This window comes from Engystomops pustulosus, chromosome 1 (assembly GCF_040894005.1).
Source record: "Engystomops pustulosus chromosome 1, aEngPut4.maternal, whole genome shotgun sequence".
In the NCBI taxonomy this organism is placed as follows: domain Eukaryota; kingdom Metazoa; phylum Chordata; class Amphibia; order Anura; family Leptodactylidae; genus Engystomops; species Engystomops pustulosus.
In genome coordinates this window covers 152,196,042-152,213,851 of record NC_092411.1, presented here as the reverse complement: position 1 = coordinate 152,213,851, position 17,810 = coordinate 152,196,042, and the positions used below count along the sequence as shown (strand labels likewise).

The 17,810-nt window shown below is 40.3% G+C and overlaps 1 protein-coding gene across 1 annotated transcript; it reads left to right on the top strand.

Moving 5' to 3' along the window:
- The first annotated feature begins 114 nt into the window (after positions 1–114).
- MED16 (mediator complex subunit 16) lies at positions 115–16,029 on the top strand. Its single transcript, XM_072111299.1, has 15 exons — positions 115–215; positions 308–486; positions 2,429–2,536; positions 3,038–3,207; positions 3,301–3,732; positions 4,509–4,614; positions 5,927–6,082; positions 6,198–6,406; positions 6,756–6,962; positions 10,280–10,490; positions 10,569–10,702; positions 12,287–12,479; positions 13,249–13,462; positions 13,917–14,000; positions 14,574–16,029. Exons 1-15 carry the CDS (start codon positions 130–132, stop codon positions 14,698–14,700), a joined length of 2,616 nt encoding a protein of 871 aa, XP_071967400.1. The 5' UTR covers positions 115–129; the 3' UTR covers positions 14,701–16,029.
- Positions 16,030–17,810: the final 1,781 nt, after the last annotated feature.

Sequence of the window (17,810 nt, the reverse complement as noted above, 5' to 3'; positions counted from 1 at the left end):
ACTTACAATGGTCGCCCTGTGTTATATTATTGTGCAATGTCAGTCTCCTACTATATGCTTCACTCTTCATACTGTTCGGCTTTGTAATAAAAGTTGGATGCGTTATGATTATGAACAGTGCGCCTTGCAATGCATCATGGAAGCGAACGATATGCAAAGTTCTCTGACGTCATCGGATCGCGACGCCGCTCCATTGAAAGCTTCTCAGTTAGTTGGTAAGTTGTATGCTATGGTCGTGTTCATACAGTGTACATCATCGCTTCTATATCCGCACATGATGCATGTTTCCTTGTCGTCCGTGTTGCAGGCTCGCGCCCGGCATTCAGGGCCCCGGCGGGCAGACAGTCGCCATGGACGTGGCTTATATATGTGAATGGGATAGGAAGCCGCGGACCAGCCACTGCCCATCCATACCCCTGGTGTGCGCCTGGTCCTGCCGCAATCTGATCGCCTTCACCACGGACCAGCGCAATGAGGAGGAGAAAGGTAACAGTAAGGAAGGGTGATGTAATAATCCCACACTGTGTCATTGGTCTTGCCACCCCGGATCACCCAACACTTAGACAGCAATATCATTTCATATTTCAATGTTGATGTGCTGGAGTATGGTGGTCAACAATCACTGAGATCTGATGGCTTCTTGTTTTCCTAGATGCTGCCTATAGTATATGCTGATAATATGTAGGATCTATGGGGAGATCTCTCTGACAATGTATTCACATGTCTGGTTGGTGGACTGTGAGATGGAGAGACACCTTGGACAGTGTGGTACCACTTTATATTACATATAAATGGATACATACATATATATACACACTTCACTTGATGGTGAGAGAGATATTTGTGCCCCGTTCTTTCAAAGTGAGAGCAAAACTGAGCTTAGCTTTCATTTTGTAAACTGCTGTGGGAAAATAAACGTTGGGCTCTGGTCGCCGTGAACAACTAGCGCAGTTTTGTTCTGACACTTTTGATAAATCTCTCCCTTAGTGTGTATCGGGACATCAACTCTGTCAGACTTAAATATAAAGATAATGCTGAGAGCTGTCAGCTTGTCTGCGTTATTACTGTCCCTCTGCTGCAGGGGCACCCAGCTCAGGGCATACCTGTGCAAGTGCCGGGGCTCAGAGCTGCGAGGGGGGGCTTTATATAAAATAACCATGAGGAGGCTGTTTGCTATGATATACTAGACTAGGGAATATTAAGGACTGTTTTAGTTTGAGTTCACTGCAAAGGGGCCCACTGAGTCTCTGTCGCCCAGGGGCTTATAAAAACCTGGAGCCGACCTTGCTCTGCTGCTATGTATAGCAGAAGCCAGCAGACAGTATTATATGATGTCATCCCCCCCCCTGCTGACTTCAGGGCAACACACAGCAGAAGACAGAAAAGTAGCTGGTGTTTATTTATTTTTATTAAGCAGCACCAAGGGATAGCTGGGTGGCACAATATGAGGCAGTTGGGAGGCATGCTAGATGTTCAGTCACTGGGACCGCAGGGGTCTCAGACACTTATGTGTATAATGGAAAACCCCTTTTACATGTGAGAAGACAACAAGCACCACATCTTTGCCATCTTTCATTTCAAGGCTCTATTCAAACTGTTGTTTGTTATTCAGTATCTGCCAAAGTTTTCATTTGGAGGGTGAAACCTTCCATTTATATATTTCAGGTGATTTGCTAAATTTGCAACTTGTCACCTAGATAGCTGATAAGTACATGATTTTTGGTCTTGCCCCCCCCCCCCCCCAATAGATAATGACAAAGCCCCTGCGTTGCTACTCTACAACATGTTACAAATGTGTAAAACAACATGTTTTTTGTGGGAGCCTATTGAAATGTACCAACTCTTTCTTCAAAATAGAATGAACACTGTCCAGATGTACTGTATATAGATATTACAAAACGCATCTGCTATTACAGGAGAACCCCACTCGGGAACATACTGTATTGCAGCGATGTTGTAAATGGTTACTCATTCTTCAGAAAGGCATCGCCTGGTACCCCAGGCAAGCAGTTACTCCAAATTACAGAATTGGTTTCTACTTATTGGCAGGTGGTGATCACTTACTAGTGTTTGTATTTGTGAACAAGGTGGATCTTCTGTTATGGACCTAAAATAATGTTCTGCAGAACTAAATATATTGTTTAAAGGCATCATTCAGTACCAATACCATGGCATTGGTTGGAGAATGTAGAATCTGAGAGCCTTGCCCCTTCATTGCTTGTTGGCTCAATAGTCATGTATGACACTTGGTTGTAACAATTACTATTTATTGATAGAGTGCCATTAATTCCATGGTGCAGTACAATCAATAAGTGGTCTGCATAGACTACATTAAGACAATAACAATGTAAATAATTGTACAATGTCTGGCTTGCTGAAGTTAATGTACTTTTTTTTTTTTTTTTTTTTTTCTTATCCCACATTGAAGATCTTACCCACATGATCCACATCCTGGATACAGAACATCCTTGGGATGTCTACTCAATAAATTCTGGACACCAGGAAGTTATTACCAGCTTAGAGTGGGACCAGTCTGGTAAGTCATGGCAAAATTTGAATTATTATAGCTTTCTAAAAATCAATAATTAGACCCTGCAAAGCCATTTGCAAATAAGCTAAAACATGTTGTGTCCTTGGCACACATGTGTCTCATGTAGGGCACATAAAAACAGTAATGATTAGGAGACCTTTTGCTTCCGGATCCTAGTCAAAAGCCTCACTCCCTTCTGGAATAGTTATACTGGTTTGGCTTTAATCCTGCATCATGTCATTTAGGCGTTCTGAAAACGACCTGGATGTTGGCGGCAGCAGCAAATCACTGGCTGCTGGTAGAAGGGGGAGGCGTGAGGAAGAAGACATATCCCACACTACAGTATGCTTATACAATGGGATACTTTGCGGCCTTCCCTTGTATATGTCAGGAGGATCCCTACTTCCAACGAAAGGAAAAAGACTAAATGTACATAGAGCATTATCTATGTAGGAATAAATATTAGTAAAATGATGATCTGAACAGCTTTTTTTTCTTATTTTATAGGATCCCGTCTTCTTTCAGCTGATGCAGATGGTCGGATAAAATGTTGGGGTATGACCGACCACTTAGCAAATAGCTGGCAAAGCTTAGTTGGAAGTGAAGTGGATGGTGACCCCATTGTTGCTCTTTCATGGCTTCATAATGGAGTAAAGCTGGCACTCCATGTTGAAAAGGTCAGTTTTCTTCGAAAAGTTTGAAATATTACTAAGTAATTAAGTATTAAACCATTTTTTATCTCAAGCTCCGTTTTCATTCTCTTTTACCAGTCTGGTGTTTCCAGCTTTGGCGAAAAATTCTCGCGTGTCAAGTTTTCCCCATCCCTCACCCTGTTTGGAGGCAAACCGATGGAAGGATGGATAGCTGTTACTGTCAGTGGATTGGTGACAGTGTCTTTGCTAAAGCCCAATGGACAAGTGTTGACTGCTACAGAAAGTCTGTGCCGCCTCCGATGCAGGGTGGCACTGGCTGACATTGCTTTTACAGGAGGTGGGAACATTGTTGTGGCCACGTGTGATGGAAGCAGTACATCTCCAGTACAGTTCTATAAAGTCTGTGTTTCTGTTGTGAGCGAAAAGTGTAAGATTGACACTGAAATCCTGCCGTCACTCTTCATGCGCTGCACCACAGATCCTGCACGCAAGGACAAGTTTCCTGCAGTGACTCATCTTAAGTTCCTTGCTAGAGATATGTCTGAGCAGGTAAATTTCAAAGACCAAGAACCTTTAGAAAAAAAACTCTAATTTCTGCAACAGATGTTCTATAAATTTTTACCCCTATAATTACATGAAAAGGGAAAGAATCACAAAGGATCCTTCACAACCAGTCATGTCATGCACATTGTATACTATAAAAATCCCCCCCAAAATTTGGAAATCCACCTAAATCATGAATCATAACACGTACCTCTATGTAAAAAAAATATACTACATGTATATACTATGTTGGATCTGAATTCTAAAGGGAACTACATCAGTCCTCCTGTTTTAATTACCTGATTATCATAACACAGCAATGTATTCCATAGAGTTGTACAGAGGTGAATATAGTGCACATTAAAGAGGTGCTCCCATTTCAACAAATAAATATTGTTTGTATGAAGTGATAGGATTTTCCAATAATACTTTTTTGGTTCTAGATTTTCTAGATCTTTGGTTGTTGAAATTCCACTTTAATTCATGTATCTGATGAGGCTTCAAGTCTGATTTCTCAAATCAGACACATAAGGTATTATTTGTTCAAAAGCCACAAACCATCAGACACATTCTTAGTTAATTTTGGCATAAAATGTATGAATACTGTACTCTATTTAAAGTTTTTAAATTTTAGTTTTCTGTTTCATATATCCTCTATAGGAGAAAGTTCTACAAATTTATTTTGACCCGTTCCTTTTATCGTAATACTTTCTCTTCCCTTTAATGGAGCTATGTAGGTTTATAAATAATGCTTTTATGTCAATGTGTGCACTTTTTCTTAGGTGCTCCTCTGTGCCTCCAATCAGTGTTCCAGTGTAGCAGAGTGCTGGTCCCTGCGGAAAGAGGGGCTTCCTCTGAATAATATCTTCCAGCAGTTGTCTCCTGGAGGTAAGTAGGTCTTCTTCATAAGCAGTGTAATTTATGTATGAATACCTAAACACTTTAAAGGGAACAATAGAGAATAGCGTACACATTGCCAAAGTAAAACTGTCTTTTTGCTATAAAAAAGATAAGTTAGATCAAAGTTAACCTTTCTGTATGCGGCACTGTGTCACTGGTCCTATGGGAGATGCCAGTGAGGAGTAAATAAAAAACAAGTTAAAATAAAATTTAAAAAGTAACATAAAAGTTCAAATCACCCCCCCTTTCCCAAGATCAAAAATAAAAACAAATAAATATGTACGGTATCGCTGTGTCTCAAAATTCCAATTCTATCAAAATATAAAAATGGTTATTCCTGGTAGTGAACCCTGTAACGGAAAATAGAGCCCAAATGTCTGTATTGCCACTTTTTCACTATTTCACAACTGATAAAAAATTGTGCACAAAAGGACGTACAGTACCATAAATGCTATCAATGAAAACGTCAGCTTGTCCCTCAAAAATGACTACTGCACAGGTCCGTACACCGAAGTATGAAAAGTTATTGATGTCAGAATATGAACAAAATAATTTTTCTTTTTTGTACACAAGGTTTTAATTATTAAAATATGTTGAAACCTGTTCTCCTGCCAACCTAAAGAATAAAATAGGTGTAGTAAAGGTGTCATTTACAGTGCACAGTAAAAGCTGTGCATAAATGTTCTAAATGGCATAAATGTGTCTTCCCATCAATTTCACCATATTTAGAATTTTTTTCCAGCTTTCCAATACATGGCACATAACATAAAATACTGCCACTACAAAGTATAATTTATTACTCAAAAAAAAAAAGGCAAACCCTTGTGTGACTCTGTAAATATTTTAAATAAGTTATTTTTTTGGACAGTGGGGAGCGAGAAACAAACGTAAAATAGAAAATCTATTGGCGGTTAATGGAGTAGGGATGGGAGCAGAGAAAGTTTGTCCATATGCACTATGCACTTTTACTAAAGGAACCTAGCATTATATGTGTCTACTGATTTACTTTAAACCTCTGCTTGTATATCGGTGCTCAGAATTTAAGGAATTTTCTGAGATTATATTGGTCTGTGACCAACAGAAGAGAGCGATTTAACATGCCAACGATGGGATAGTTATTGAGATGACATGATCCTTTACATAGTGTTGATGTGGCTAAAAAGACCAAATAGAAAGAGGGTCTATTTACTATTGACCATATACCATGTAGTATGTGTTTGACTTTAAATGTGTGTGTAATATGCACATGCTGCTATAAATGTTGGAATCTTACAATATGGAGGTAACTTTTGTCTTTCAGTAAGTGATAAGCAACCAATGATCCTAAAGTGGAGAATATTATCTGCTACCAATGAACTGGAGCGTGTGTCTGCTGTGGCATTGCCCAAACTGCCAATTTCACTTACTAATACAGACATCAAAGTTGCAAATGATACCAAGTTCTATCCTGGCTTAGGTATGATATTCCTAGATGTCCTAGTGTTTCTGGTGAAATGTTTTATTTGATGGAAATGAATAGATCATATTGTGTATGTGCCTTCCTAATATTTAGACCTCTATCCCATTAACAGGTCTTGCTCTAGCATTCCATGATGGCAATGTGCATATTGTGCATAGGCTATCTCTACAGACAATGGCTGTCTTATTTGGCTCCTCTATGCGTCAGTCTGAAGAACCCAGCTTAAAACGCCAGCGATCACCAACCCCTTGTGTGCACTTTAAAGCTTTACAGATGTCCTGGACCTCTCTTGCTTTAGTTGGCTTAGACACTCAGGGAAAGGTTAGTAGAAAAGAATATGGGTGCTGTAATACCCTGTATGAAATGGCCATTTGCTTCAACAGCTTTCATGGGAAATTTATGGAGCTTGCTTTTAGTGTCTAGTCATGTTTCCTTGTTTTTTGTTTTTACCGTTTCTAAAAATATTTACACATTATATGAGGTTTTCCACCCCTTTTTTAGCTGGTACAAATATAATCACCCCCTGCACCTGACCATGTAATGTTTTTAGTTAGCATGTGGTAGACATTTATAATTCCCCTTTCCTCCTTGGGTTTTGCATATATGCATGGATCAGAACCTCAAGTTAAGTGTTCCCATGTTTTATACTCATTGCATTTCTGTTTTACAGCTAAGCATGCTTAGAGTCTCCCCTTCAATGGGGCATGCACTTGATATGACTACATCACTGCGCCATCTTCTGTTCCTTCTTGAGTACTGCATGGTGACCGGTTATGACTGGTGGGACATTCTTCTTCATGTGCAGCCAAACATGGTACACAACTTAGTCGAGAAGCTGCATGAGGAGTACACCAAGCAGAATGCTGCACTGCAACAGGTGAGACTTCTCTTTATTTCTAAACAACATGCGTAAGGGTCCAGCTGCTAGGACCCTGAGGCTAGGTAGAAAAAAAAAAAAAAAGCCAATGGTCCTGTCTTTGTGGGTTTACCCTCTACACAGACTATGGGGCACATTTACTTACCCGGTCCAGTCGCGATCCAGCGGCGGGTTCTCTGCACTGGATTCGGGTCCGGCCGGGATTTAATAAGGTAGTTCCTCCGCCGTCCACCAGGTGGCGCTGCTGCGCTGAAAAGCATTTTAACGCGCCGGAATTCACCGAGGCCGTCTGAGTGAAGGTAAGCGGGTCCCGAGCGACACATTTTCGGTTCTTAAATGCGGCGTTTTTTCCGAATACGTCGGGTTTTCGTTCGGCCACGCCCCCCGATTTCCGTCGCGCGCATGCCAGCGCCGATGCGCCACAATTCGATCGCGTGCGCCAAAATCCCGGGGCAATTCAGGTACAATCGGCGCAAATCGGAAATATTCGGGTAACACGTCGGGAAAACGCGAATCGGGCCCTTAGTAAATGACCCCCAATATGTTTATCAGTCTATAGAATGCAGACATAACCTATATTCAGGTCTACTGCTGCTGCTCAGTTTTTTTAACTTTTCTATCTTGTTAGCTATTACAGCAGCCATGCAGGATCAAATGAGTTTCACACAGCTTCTCAGGTGGATAGTAGAACATATGATCCAAGCTCCTGCCACCATTGCAGTGTTTTATCTTGCAGTGATCTATATAATAGATCAGAAGATTAGATTTACTGGATTTTCTTTAACCCCTAGGTGCACCAGGACGTTATAGTACGTCCCCACAACTAGATGCTAAGCGCACGGGAACTTGCTATAATGTCCTGCGAATGGAGCCGGCACCAGAAGCAGCGGCTGTCAGATGTCTATCACAGCTGTCAGCCTCCGCTAACACCTGCGATCGGAGCCGACTTCGATCGCGAGTGTTAACCCCTTACAAGCAACACTGCGGCGTGTAAGGGTGTTTCCGCTATGGATTGGATCCCCCTCGCTGCTTTCTGCGGGATCCAATCCACTTCTGGGAAGCCCCGACGACTGCCATGTGCCCCGGAGCTGCCTGATGTCCTTGGCAGTCAGACCCCTTCCAGGTCTGACTGTAAACTGTCTGCGCATGCTCAGACAGTTTACACTGCTCTACAATGAAAAAGTATTGTAGAGTAGTGTATTGAACTTGAACCAGCAATCAGAGCATCGCTGGTTCAAGTTCAAGTATGGAAAAGTAAAAACATGTAAAAACACTGAACACTAGAATAAATAAAAAATAAATACATAAAAATATACCGTATATACTCGAGTATAAGCCGACCCGAGTATAAGCCGAGACCCCTCATTTTACCACTAAAAACTGGGAAAACCTATTGACTCGAGTATAAGCCGAGGGTGTAGTATACAGCCAGTCTCCGTGTAGTATACAGCCAGTCTCCGTGTAGTATACAGCCAGTCCCAATGTAGTATACAGCCTGCCCCCATAGAGTATACAGCCTGCCCCCATAGAGTATACAGCCTGCCCCCTGCCAAGCGAATAAAAAAAATAAAAAACGTAATACTCACCATCTGGTGTCCCGATCTTCAGCGCGAGGCTCCCGTTCCTCGGCGCGGTACCAGGCGGCGACGGTGGCCCCTCTTCTCTTCTGTAGCCGGCAGATCACGTCCATGTGATCTCCCGGCGGGCGCGCACTAGGATACCGCGGTGTCGCGGCTGATGACGTCATCAGCCGCGACACCGCTGCATCTTATTGTGCACCCGCCGGCAGATCACATGGACGCGATCTGCCGGCTACAGAAGAGAGAAGAGGACCCGCCGCCGCCTGGTACCGCGCCGAGGATCGGGAGCCTCGCGGTGAAGATCGGGACCCGCGCTGAAGATCGGAACACCGGATGGTGAGTATTACTGTTTTTATTTTTTTCTTGACTCGTGTATAAGCCGAAGTGAAGTTTTTCAGCACATTTTTTGTGCTGAAAAACTCGGCTTATACACGAGTATATACGGTAAGCCCCAAAAATGTCATTTTCCCATAAAAACACTTAATAAAGTATAAAAAACACAAAAACACCTGCATATTTGGTATTGCTGCGTCTGTAACAATCTGTATAATAAAACAGAACTGTTACTGGACGGTGATGCTAAAATTAACAACATTTTTGCCAAATTACTTTTTATTCAGTAAAAATGGGAAAAAATAAAAAAAATCTATATAAATGAGGTATTTTTGTAATCGTGGCGACCCATAGAATAAAAATAATATACTATTTTTATGGTATGGTTAACCACCAACAAAGAGTTAATAAAATCTCACCGATTAGCTATAGATGCCCCAATATTACGTACCAGAAAAGTGCATCTCATGTGGCAAAAGAAATAAGCCCCTATAGGTCCACATTAAAAAAAAAAAAAAAAAGAAAAAAAATTATAGCCTGTACAATGTGACATAGCAAATCTGATCTGGATGGCGCCTCCTTCCCTTCTATGCCCGTCCGTGCGCCCATACAGCAGGTTACCACCACATATGGGGTATCGGTGTACTCGGGAGAAATTGGGTATCAAACTTTGTGGAGCCTTTTTTCATTTAATCCATTGTAAATGTTTAATTTTCCACCCAAAATGAGTGTATTGTGAAAAAATATTACAATTTGCAGACTGCACCTCCATTTTCTTTTAACCCCTATAAAACACCTAAAGGTTAACAAACTTCTTCAAAAGTGGTTTTTCATAAGTTGAGGGGTGTAGTTTCCATAATGCGGTAATTTATGAGTTTAGCTATTATTTAGGCCCCTCCGTGTCAATTAGAAGTTGAGCAGGTCCATCTAAATAAGGGTTTTGCTGATTTTACAAAAAATGGGAAAAATTATACCTAAATTCTGAGCCTCATAACATTCTAGTAAAATATGTGGAATCTTAAAAACCATACCAACATAAAGCAGACATTTGGAAATGTAATTTATGAATTTATTTGGGTGCTATGACTATCTGCATCAAAAGTAGAGGATTTAGAACGTTGAAAATAAAGAATTTTTCTAAATTTTTGCCAAATTTTGTTTTTTTCATAACTAAACACAAAATATGTCATTCAAATTTTTAAACTAATTTGAAGTACTATGTGTCACAAGAAAACAATCTCAAAATCCCCTGGATATCTCATAGCGTTCCAAAGGTATAACCACTTATAGTGACACAGGGCAGATTTGAAAAATGGGGCCGCTTCCTTAAGGCCAAAAGAGGCTGAGTCCCGTAGGGGTTAAGCACTGTTTCTTTTTTTAATGTGTTTAATTTGTTTTTTTTAGGTCCTTTCTACCAGGATTCTGTCCATGAAAGCATCGCTTTGTAAACTGTCACCTAGCACGATCACACGAGTCTGTGACTACCATGCCAAACTGTTCCTCATCTCCATCAGCTGCACTCTAAAGTCTTTACTTCGGCCTCATGTTCTTAACACGCCTGATAAAAGTCCAGGTGACCGGCTTACTGAGATCTGCAATAAGTTCCCTGACACAGGCAAGAACCTTATTGATATTGTGTTTATGTAAGTGATTTCAGTCTTTTACATTTATTTAAGTACATCTTTGTCTTTAGATATTGACAAGGTTATGATTAACTTGAAGACCGAAGAGTTTGTACTTGACATGCCGACCCTTCAGTCCCTGCAGCAGCTTATTCAGTGGATTGGTGATTTTGTTTTGTATCTATTAGCAAGTCTTCCCAATCAGGTAATACTGAAAATTATAACCATTTTTATTTGTATGTATGGTTCTGTACATAAAATTAAAAAACAAAAACTATTACTTGCATATGAAAAGTGTGGCACATAAATATTTAATTTTACCATTCTGTTATGCTTCAGTTTACTTGCTGCTATCTTTCTAGCTATATGACCTGTTGCCTTGCTGTTGTGGCACGTATACAATAATATCCACTGTTTACCATTCCTATGAAAATAACTAGCATTTAGGGAGAATTTGGGAGTGAAGATTATTGTTGCACAACCCCTTTATGGAATTGTTTGTTAATGTACATCAATAATAATAATTTTACTACCATAAAAATATTTAGATTAGATTTATTTACAATAAATAGCACTAAAGGAAAACACTAATACTTATCAGAGAGGACTATGGCCTTATTTATTGAAAGGGACACAGGAAATAAACCCCAAATAATGGACCAAACACTAGACTAACATTAAGAACTTAAATCTGTTTGCTGTTTAGTGCATCAATTTTTCACAGGAATAAATACTTTCTTTTTCGGTACTTAATATAAGATGCACCCCAGATTTAGTCACCAAAAAAATGGAAAAATACATTCTCACACCTACACACACACACCTACACACACACACACCTACACACACACACACCTACACACACACACACACCTCTTCTTTATATCCAGTCCTAGCCGCAACTACTTCTCTGGCCTTAATCCATTGGACATCGCAGTGATGCAGGAAGCATGTGATCACTCACATACTTCTGACAACACTCTAGGTCCTTTAGGGACAAAGGACAGGGAGAGCAGTGTGGAAGCTATGATATCAGTTGAAATGCTTTGTTAGCGCTTCACCTTTTATCCTGTACAGCGGTCAGGATGGTCTTGCAGTTCTGGATCCTCCTAACGAACTTCGAACTATAAGATGTAGACCCTTCTTAGCAAGATTTTTTTTTTTTCCTGCTCAAGGGCATCTAGTTAAAAAAAAAATATGTGGCAGACTAAAAGCAGGAAAAAAAAACTGATATGTTATTGAGAAATGGACAATTGGACATATCACAAGGGGCACTGAATAGATCCGTGACTTTGTCAGGTCTGCAGTCGATGCATCTTACATGGACTGACTATAATGAGAGCTGTCCAACAATATAACCAATGGCAGCAATGCTATGATCGGAGTTGTCTGCTTACTTCTCTGACCATAGTGTAGAGGCCCGCCGCAGTCAGTTGAATGACAGGAGTGCTGGGTGCTGCACCTTCGCTAATAAACATAAATGTACGTCTGTAGGTCATGATCATGCGGGCACAATAGCTGTGCCTGGCATGATTACCACAGGAGCATGGCAGTGATATACTTCCATGATCTTGCTCCAGCAAGGTTTAACCATTTTAACTTGCCTAGTCCTGTGAAAAAGAACCCTTCATGTATGCTTGAAGGCACTGAAATGCTTTTTTGTATAGGTCAAAATTAAGGAATAAAACTATTTAAACTTGTGGCTCTCAGTTTATGTTGCAAGGTCAGTAAGCTCTTTTATGATATGATTGGCACTATTTTTATTTATGATCCCATGTGTCATCAATAGGGCTCCTCTTTCCGTCCTGGACACAGTTTTTTGCGTGATGGGGCATCATTGGGTACCCTGCGTGAATTAATGGTGATGATCCGAATTTGGGGTCTTCTCAAACCCAGCTGCCTTCCAGTGTACACAGCCACATCAGATACACAGGACAGCATGTCTCTACTTTTCCGTCTACTTACTCGTCTCTGGATGTGCTGTAAGTAATTTTTCTTTTTTTTTTTTTTTTTTTTTAATGCTTGTTTTTTTTGATTTCCCAATTCAGCCTGATCTGCACATCCTTGCAGATGGGAGTTGTACAAACAACCACGCAGATTCTCACGCTGTTTCTGTAGTTTGCATTATAGAAATAGCAAAGCAAGCTCTGCTGTTTCCACTTCTAGCTGGCATGCTTTGGTGGTTATGGAAACATTGCAGCCATGTGTCTGTAACTATTGACGTGATGACAGCTACATTCCTACTTGTATTCATGATGGAGAAAGGAATACCCCTTTACTGATGCTGTATTTTTTCTGTATTAGTGGAGTGAGTGGTTGTGAGATTTGCGGGGGATTTATCATTAAGAAAACTTCTTGAGCCATTGTATTGGGCTGTTTTAGCTTTTTATATGTCAGAATCCATGTATAGCAGTGCAGATGAACAGTGCTTGCAATATTGATGAGTTATAGAATTTTCTTTTATTTATCCCCAATCCCTACCTCTACAAAATTAAATTTTCCTTATACTGTACACTTAACACATTGAAGGCTGCTTTGTGGCTATCATATATACACTGCTGTATAAGTAGCCATTGCTGACATACCGTATATGTTTTTCAGCACAATTTTTGTGCAACTTAATAAAACAAAAAAAGGTCCTCGCACCATAAAAATACATGCTCTTTAGGTGATAAAACTGGGCGGCCACTGAAATGTGGTGTTTTCATTCCTTGTAAATGTAATTGCACTGATATACTCCTTGTCTTGTAGGCCGTGATGAAAATCACCCGTGTGAACCAGATGAGGCCTTGATCGATGAGTGCTGCCTTCTGCCGAGCCAATTCCTTATCCCTAACATGGACTGGTTACCCCTTGGAAATGGGTTAATCAGCCGTCTCCAGAGTAAGCTTCCTCTACGTTTGCAGTTTGGGAAACCGCCTGGTGCACCCAGCCATGCTTCTGTGCAGTATGAGGCTTATACAAGGTAAGGACATCCGAGCTGGCAAGTCCGCTTCATATCTCAGATAATCTTCAGAGCTGTTGTATATATTTCCCAAAGCTAGCTAGTCGAAAGGGCGTAGCTACAGGGATCACAGCCGCTATGGGCTCCAAAGTGTCAGGTGGCTTCAGCATCTGCACTATTTGGTGTGTATATTCTGTATGTGTGTTTTGTTGTATGTAAGTATATGTGTTGTGTGTGTATATGCTGTATGTGCAAGTATATAAATGTATGTGATTGGGGAGAAAGGAAGCCCCATTCAGAATTCTGCTATGGGGCCCTGCCTCTCCTAGTTACGCCCCTGGTTATTAACATGGTAAACGACAGCTAAAGCAATTGGCTTCAGTGTTAGTGCAGAATCCAATGTTTTTTTTTTTGTTTGTTTTTTTTCCCTCTAATTCAGTGTTTTCTATTTTTATTTCTGATTGATTTGACGTAGGTCGCCCACTCAACCCAAAATTGATCATTTAAGGAGACTGCACCTTGGAACCTGTCCCACTGAGTCCTGCAAGTCCTGCACCCGGTGAGTCTGGTGTACTTCTTGAGGCAGCTACACCATAGTAAACAGTGGAAGCCTGTCTCTCCTTTGTTTGGGGGTTATCCTCCTTAAAGTTTGCCTCAAAAACACTCCCCCGGAATATGCCACACAAATGGAATATGAGCATAACCTCGTATTTGACTCTAGTCTGTGTGTGGCCGCCCCCATTGAAACCATGTTTATTTTTTAGCTCCCTAGAAAAGGAGCTCTTCCTCCCAGTGTTTCATTGTTGTAGCACGTTATATAGGGAGAACTGTTGTGGGAAAGAGTGCAATATTTGGTGCATTTTGAGAGGACACAGGTGAGTTGTTTCACATGGAGCATTGGTATAAGACGCATTCACAGCATAAAAGGACATGTGGGGTGGACTTTGCGTTGCAAATATTGGAGCCTGCGTATGGATGAGATATTCTAAAACGGCATCCGTTCTACTACTACTGTACATAGCGGTTTAGTTGCCTTTAAATATGTGAATACCTTTGGAGTTCCTCCTTAATTAAAATAATCGGTGGAAGGGGAAGGGCACGCTACTTATGTATTTCTTCTTCTGGTTCTCAGGTGTGGCTGTGTAACAATGCTGAAGTCTCCAAACAAAGCAACAGCAGTGAAGCAATGGGAACAAAGATGGATCAAAACATGCCTTTGTGGAGGACTGTGGAGAAAAATGCCCCATACTTACTCATGACATCTCTTCTTCTTGTTCTTTACGTGTAAAAAGACTGCTACAAATGATGCCTCCGGCTTTTGTATCTGAATGACCAAATTCCATATAAGTGATATGTGAAGTTTATACATAACTACACTTTATTCAGTACCCAGCTATGGTTCATTTAGTGCAGAGGCTGCCTAGAGATGTCATCACAATGTAAATAGGCGCTGCTCTACCAAGCATAAAACTTTTTTTTTTATAAAAAGACAATAAATTCACTACTGAAGTAGTGAAATCATTGATGTCTAACTTGCTCAGTGAAATGGTAGTAGTAATATAGAATTATGCTGGTCAGTGAATGACTGATAGAAGGTCTTGTTAGAAAGCATACCATTAGTTTTTAGAGGTTGGTTACAAGCTGTTTTCAGATAAGTATCTCTGGGCAGAGAATAAAACTGCTATTATTGTCTTTACTTATTATGCCATGCATCCCTTTCTAGTGGCACCAATTTTATTTTGTCTGGGGCAACCCCTCAAGACTTAATCTTTTGTTCTTCCTTCCTTCCTTTCTTTTTTTTTTTTTTTTTTTTGTTGAACAAAGTTTACAGTTTTATACTTTTATACTTCCATTGTATACCACATTTTGTGACAACTGCCATTGGAAAGACAGTGCCCCGGCTGTTTTATGACAGCCAGGACTCTGCTCTAACAGGGCTCCCTCTGCTCCCACCACCCTGCAATGCAATCACGGGGTGCCGTCTTCACTGTCGGACAGCCGGGGACTGGTCTGTCATCGACTACTGCCTGCAGATGCGTAGGCTGACGTTTCTAATGCACTCCAATACATGGTTATTGCAGTGCACTAGTATGATCACTAGTTCAGATGGTAGTATATGTAAAAATAAAACATTTATAAAAATGAAAAATAAAATTCATAAAAAGTCCCAAAAGCCCCTAACACATATAATACAAATATTTTTATTTTTTGGGGGAAAGTGGGAAAAGGTAAAAAAAAAAAAAACACATGTTGGGTATCACCACGTCCCAAAATGTCCAAACGACAAAGATTTGAAAATGGTTATTCCCAGCGCTGAACCCCTTAACAGAAAAATGCACTCAAATGTTAGATAAAACACTTTTGCCGTTTCGCAACACCCAAAAACCATAATAAAAAATGATCTAAAGATTGCACGTTCCCCAAAATGGTAATGATGAAAACATCATCTCGTCCCAGAAAAAAATGGCACCTTAGACAGCTCTGTACTCTTAAGTATGAAAAAGTTATAGGAGTCAAAATATGGTATAAGTAATAATTTGTTTTTGGTACAAGTCTATTAACACCTAATAAAACCTATATAAATTTGTTATCCGTGTGATTGTACCGAACCGACACATGCAAGTTTTGAAAAATTGGCCTCACTTATCAAGACACAAATAAGCTTGGTCACTAAGGGGTAAATTTTGGTATCTCTGTTATTGTATCGACCCAAACAATAAAGTAGACCTGTCATTTGAAGCGCACAGTGAAAGCGGTAAAATCCAAGCCCACATTTTTTCACCAATTCACTGCAATTGTACTTTTTTTTTTTTTCCCCTGCTTCCCAGTACACGGCATGGAATATTAAATACCGTCACTATGAAGTGCAACTTATTACACAGAAAACAAGCCGTCACACAGCTCTTTACATGGAAAAATAAAAACTCCAGGTTTGCAATTCACATATACACCAAATCCACCCACAAGCCCCACGTACAATGAAAATTATGAGTTTTCTACAAAAAAGCAATGTCCGAGAGTGCATTATCAAAAAAAAAAACATGGAAACCCCTCACCCCCCATGTATATCCAAAATAAACATGTAATACAGGCCCACCTCTCCTATCTTATCCCCTGAGCTTCCAGAGATCCTTACTCGCTGACATGATGGACAATGTATAGGGTATGCAGGTTATCTAACCTGAGTGATATGCATACCTACAATGACTTACAGTTGGGTGCATCTTAAAAAGTATTTCATATATATCTATACATATCCTAGAAGGAAGGATGTATCAAAAGTGGCGAGGAAGAGATGATCTCTATAACAGCAGAGAAAACTGGAAAGAGAATGTTGTAATCCTCTCTGGGTTCAGGCAAAGCATTGCAGAATCAGAAAGTCGAGTAGCAATCACTGACTGTGTCGGACTAAGGTTCCTAGGGACCACCAGTGAAACTGTTTCTAGAGGCCCACCTTAAATATATTCTATATTCCCGGTATCTGAGAATTTCTAGCAAGTAAAATAACAAGTAATATCCCCTCCCTGCACATTAGTTTCTCATATTGTAATACTACACGATATTGCCTATATAACTTTAAGATTATCATGGACCTTGGGCTGTAATAAGATTGTGGGCTCCCCAACCGTCTACAGTTTTTAGTTAATTAGTACATAACTATGCAATATAGCAAAACTTGCTTCAAAGAAACTGTATCATAACTATATGTATTACATGGGGAAAGTACCAAAACCAATCTTACAACTTTAACTACATACAGCAGTGTAACCAACCTTACTACATAGATACATTACTAGAAAGAATCTTTCTATACAGATTCAACACCAGAACTAAGATTACTGCAAAGATATGATACCAGAAGCAATAATACTACATAGATAAGATACCAGAACAAAGCAATTAACTACATAGATACAGGACCAGTACCAAGCATACTACATAGATAATGTTGGTGATCAGACAAGACTTTCATCTTCTTCTTGGCCGCCATTGCAGCTTCTCCCAGCCATGACTTGTCTCTGCAGATTTAGTAACACAAAGTTTTTAGGCTCCTCACTCCATAATCATTTACTCCACCTTGTTATACATTACAGTATTACAAAAAAATGTAATACTGTACGCTTGCTCCCCTAGAGATTACTATCATGCCCCCACAGTTGCCAAAATAGCAATGGTGCCCCCACAGCATCCAATATAGTAACTATGCGACCACAGTAGCCAGTATAGAAACAGTGCTTCCACAGTAGCCAATATAATCAATGTGTCCCAACAGTAGCCAATATATTAACAGTGCTCCCACAGCAACCAAAATAGAAATGGTGAAGCCGATTTGGTAGCTGGGTAAGCCAGAGCAAACCATATTTGCATG

Excerpts from the sequence above, each read along its gene's own strand:
- MED16 (XM_072111299.1), top strand. The coding sequence starts at position 130 with ATGCATCATGGAAGCGAACGATATGCAAAGTTCTCTGACGTCATCGGA. Across the intron at positions 216-307 it reads GAAAGCTTCTCAGTTAGTTG|GCTCGCGCCCGGCATTCAGG; the intron begins GTAAGTTGTATG and ends TCCGTGTTGCAG. Across the intron at positions 3,733-4,508 it reads CTAGAGATATGTCTGAGCAG|GTGCTCCTCTGTGCCTCCAA; the intron begins GTAAATTTCAAA and ends ACTTTTTCTTAG.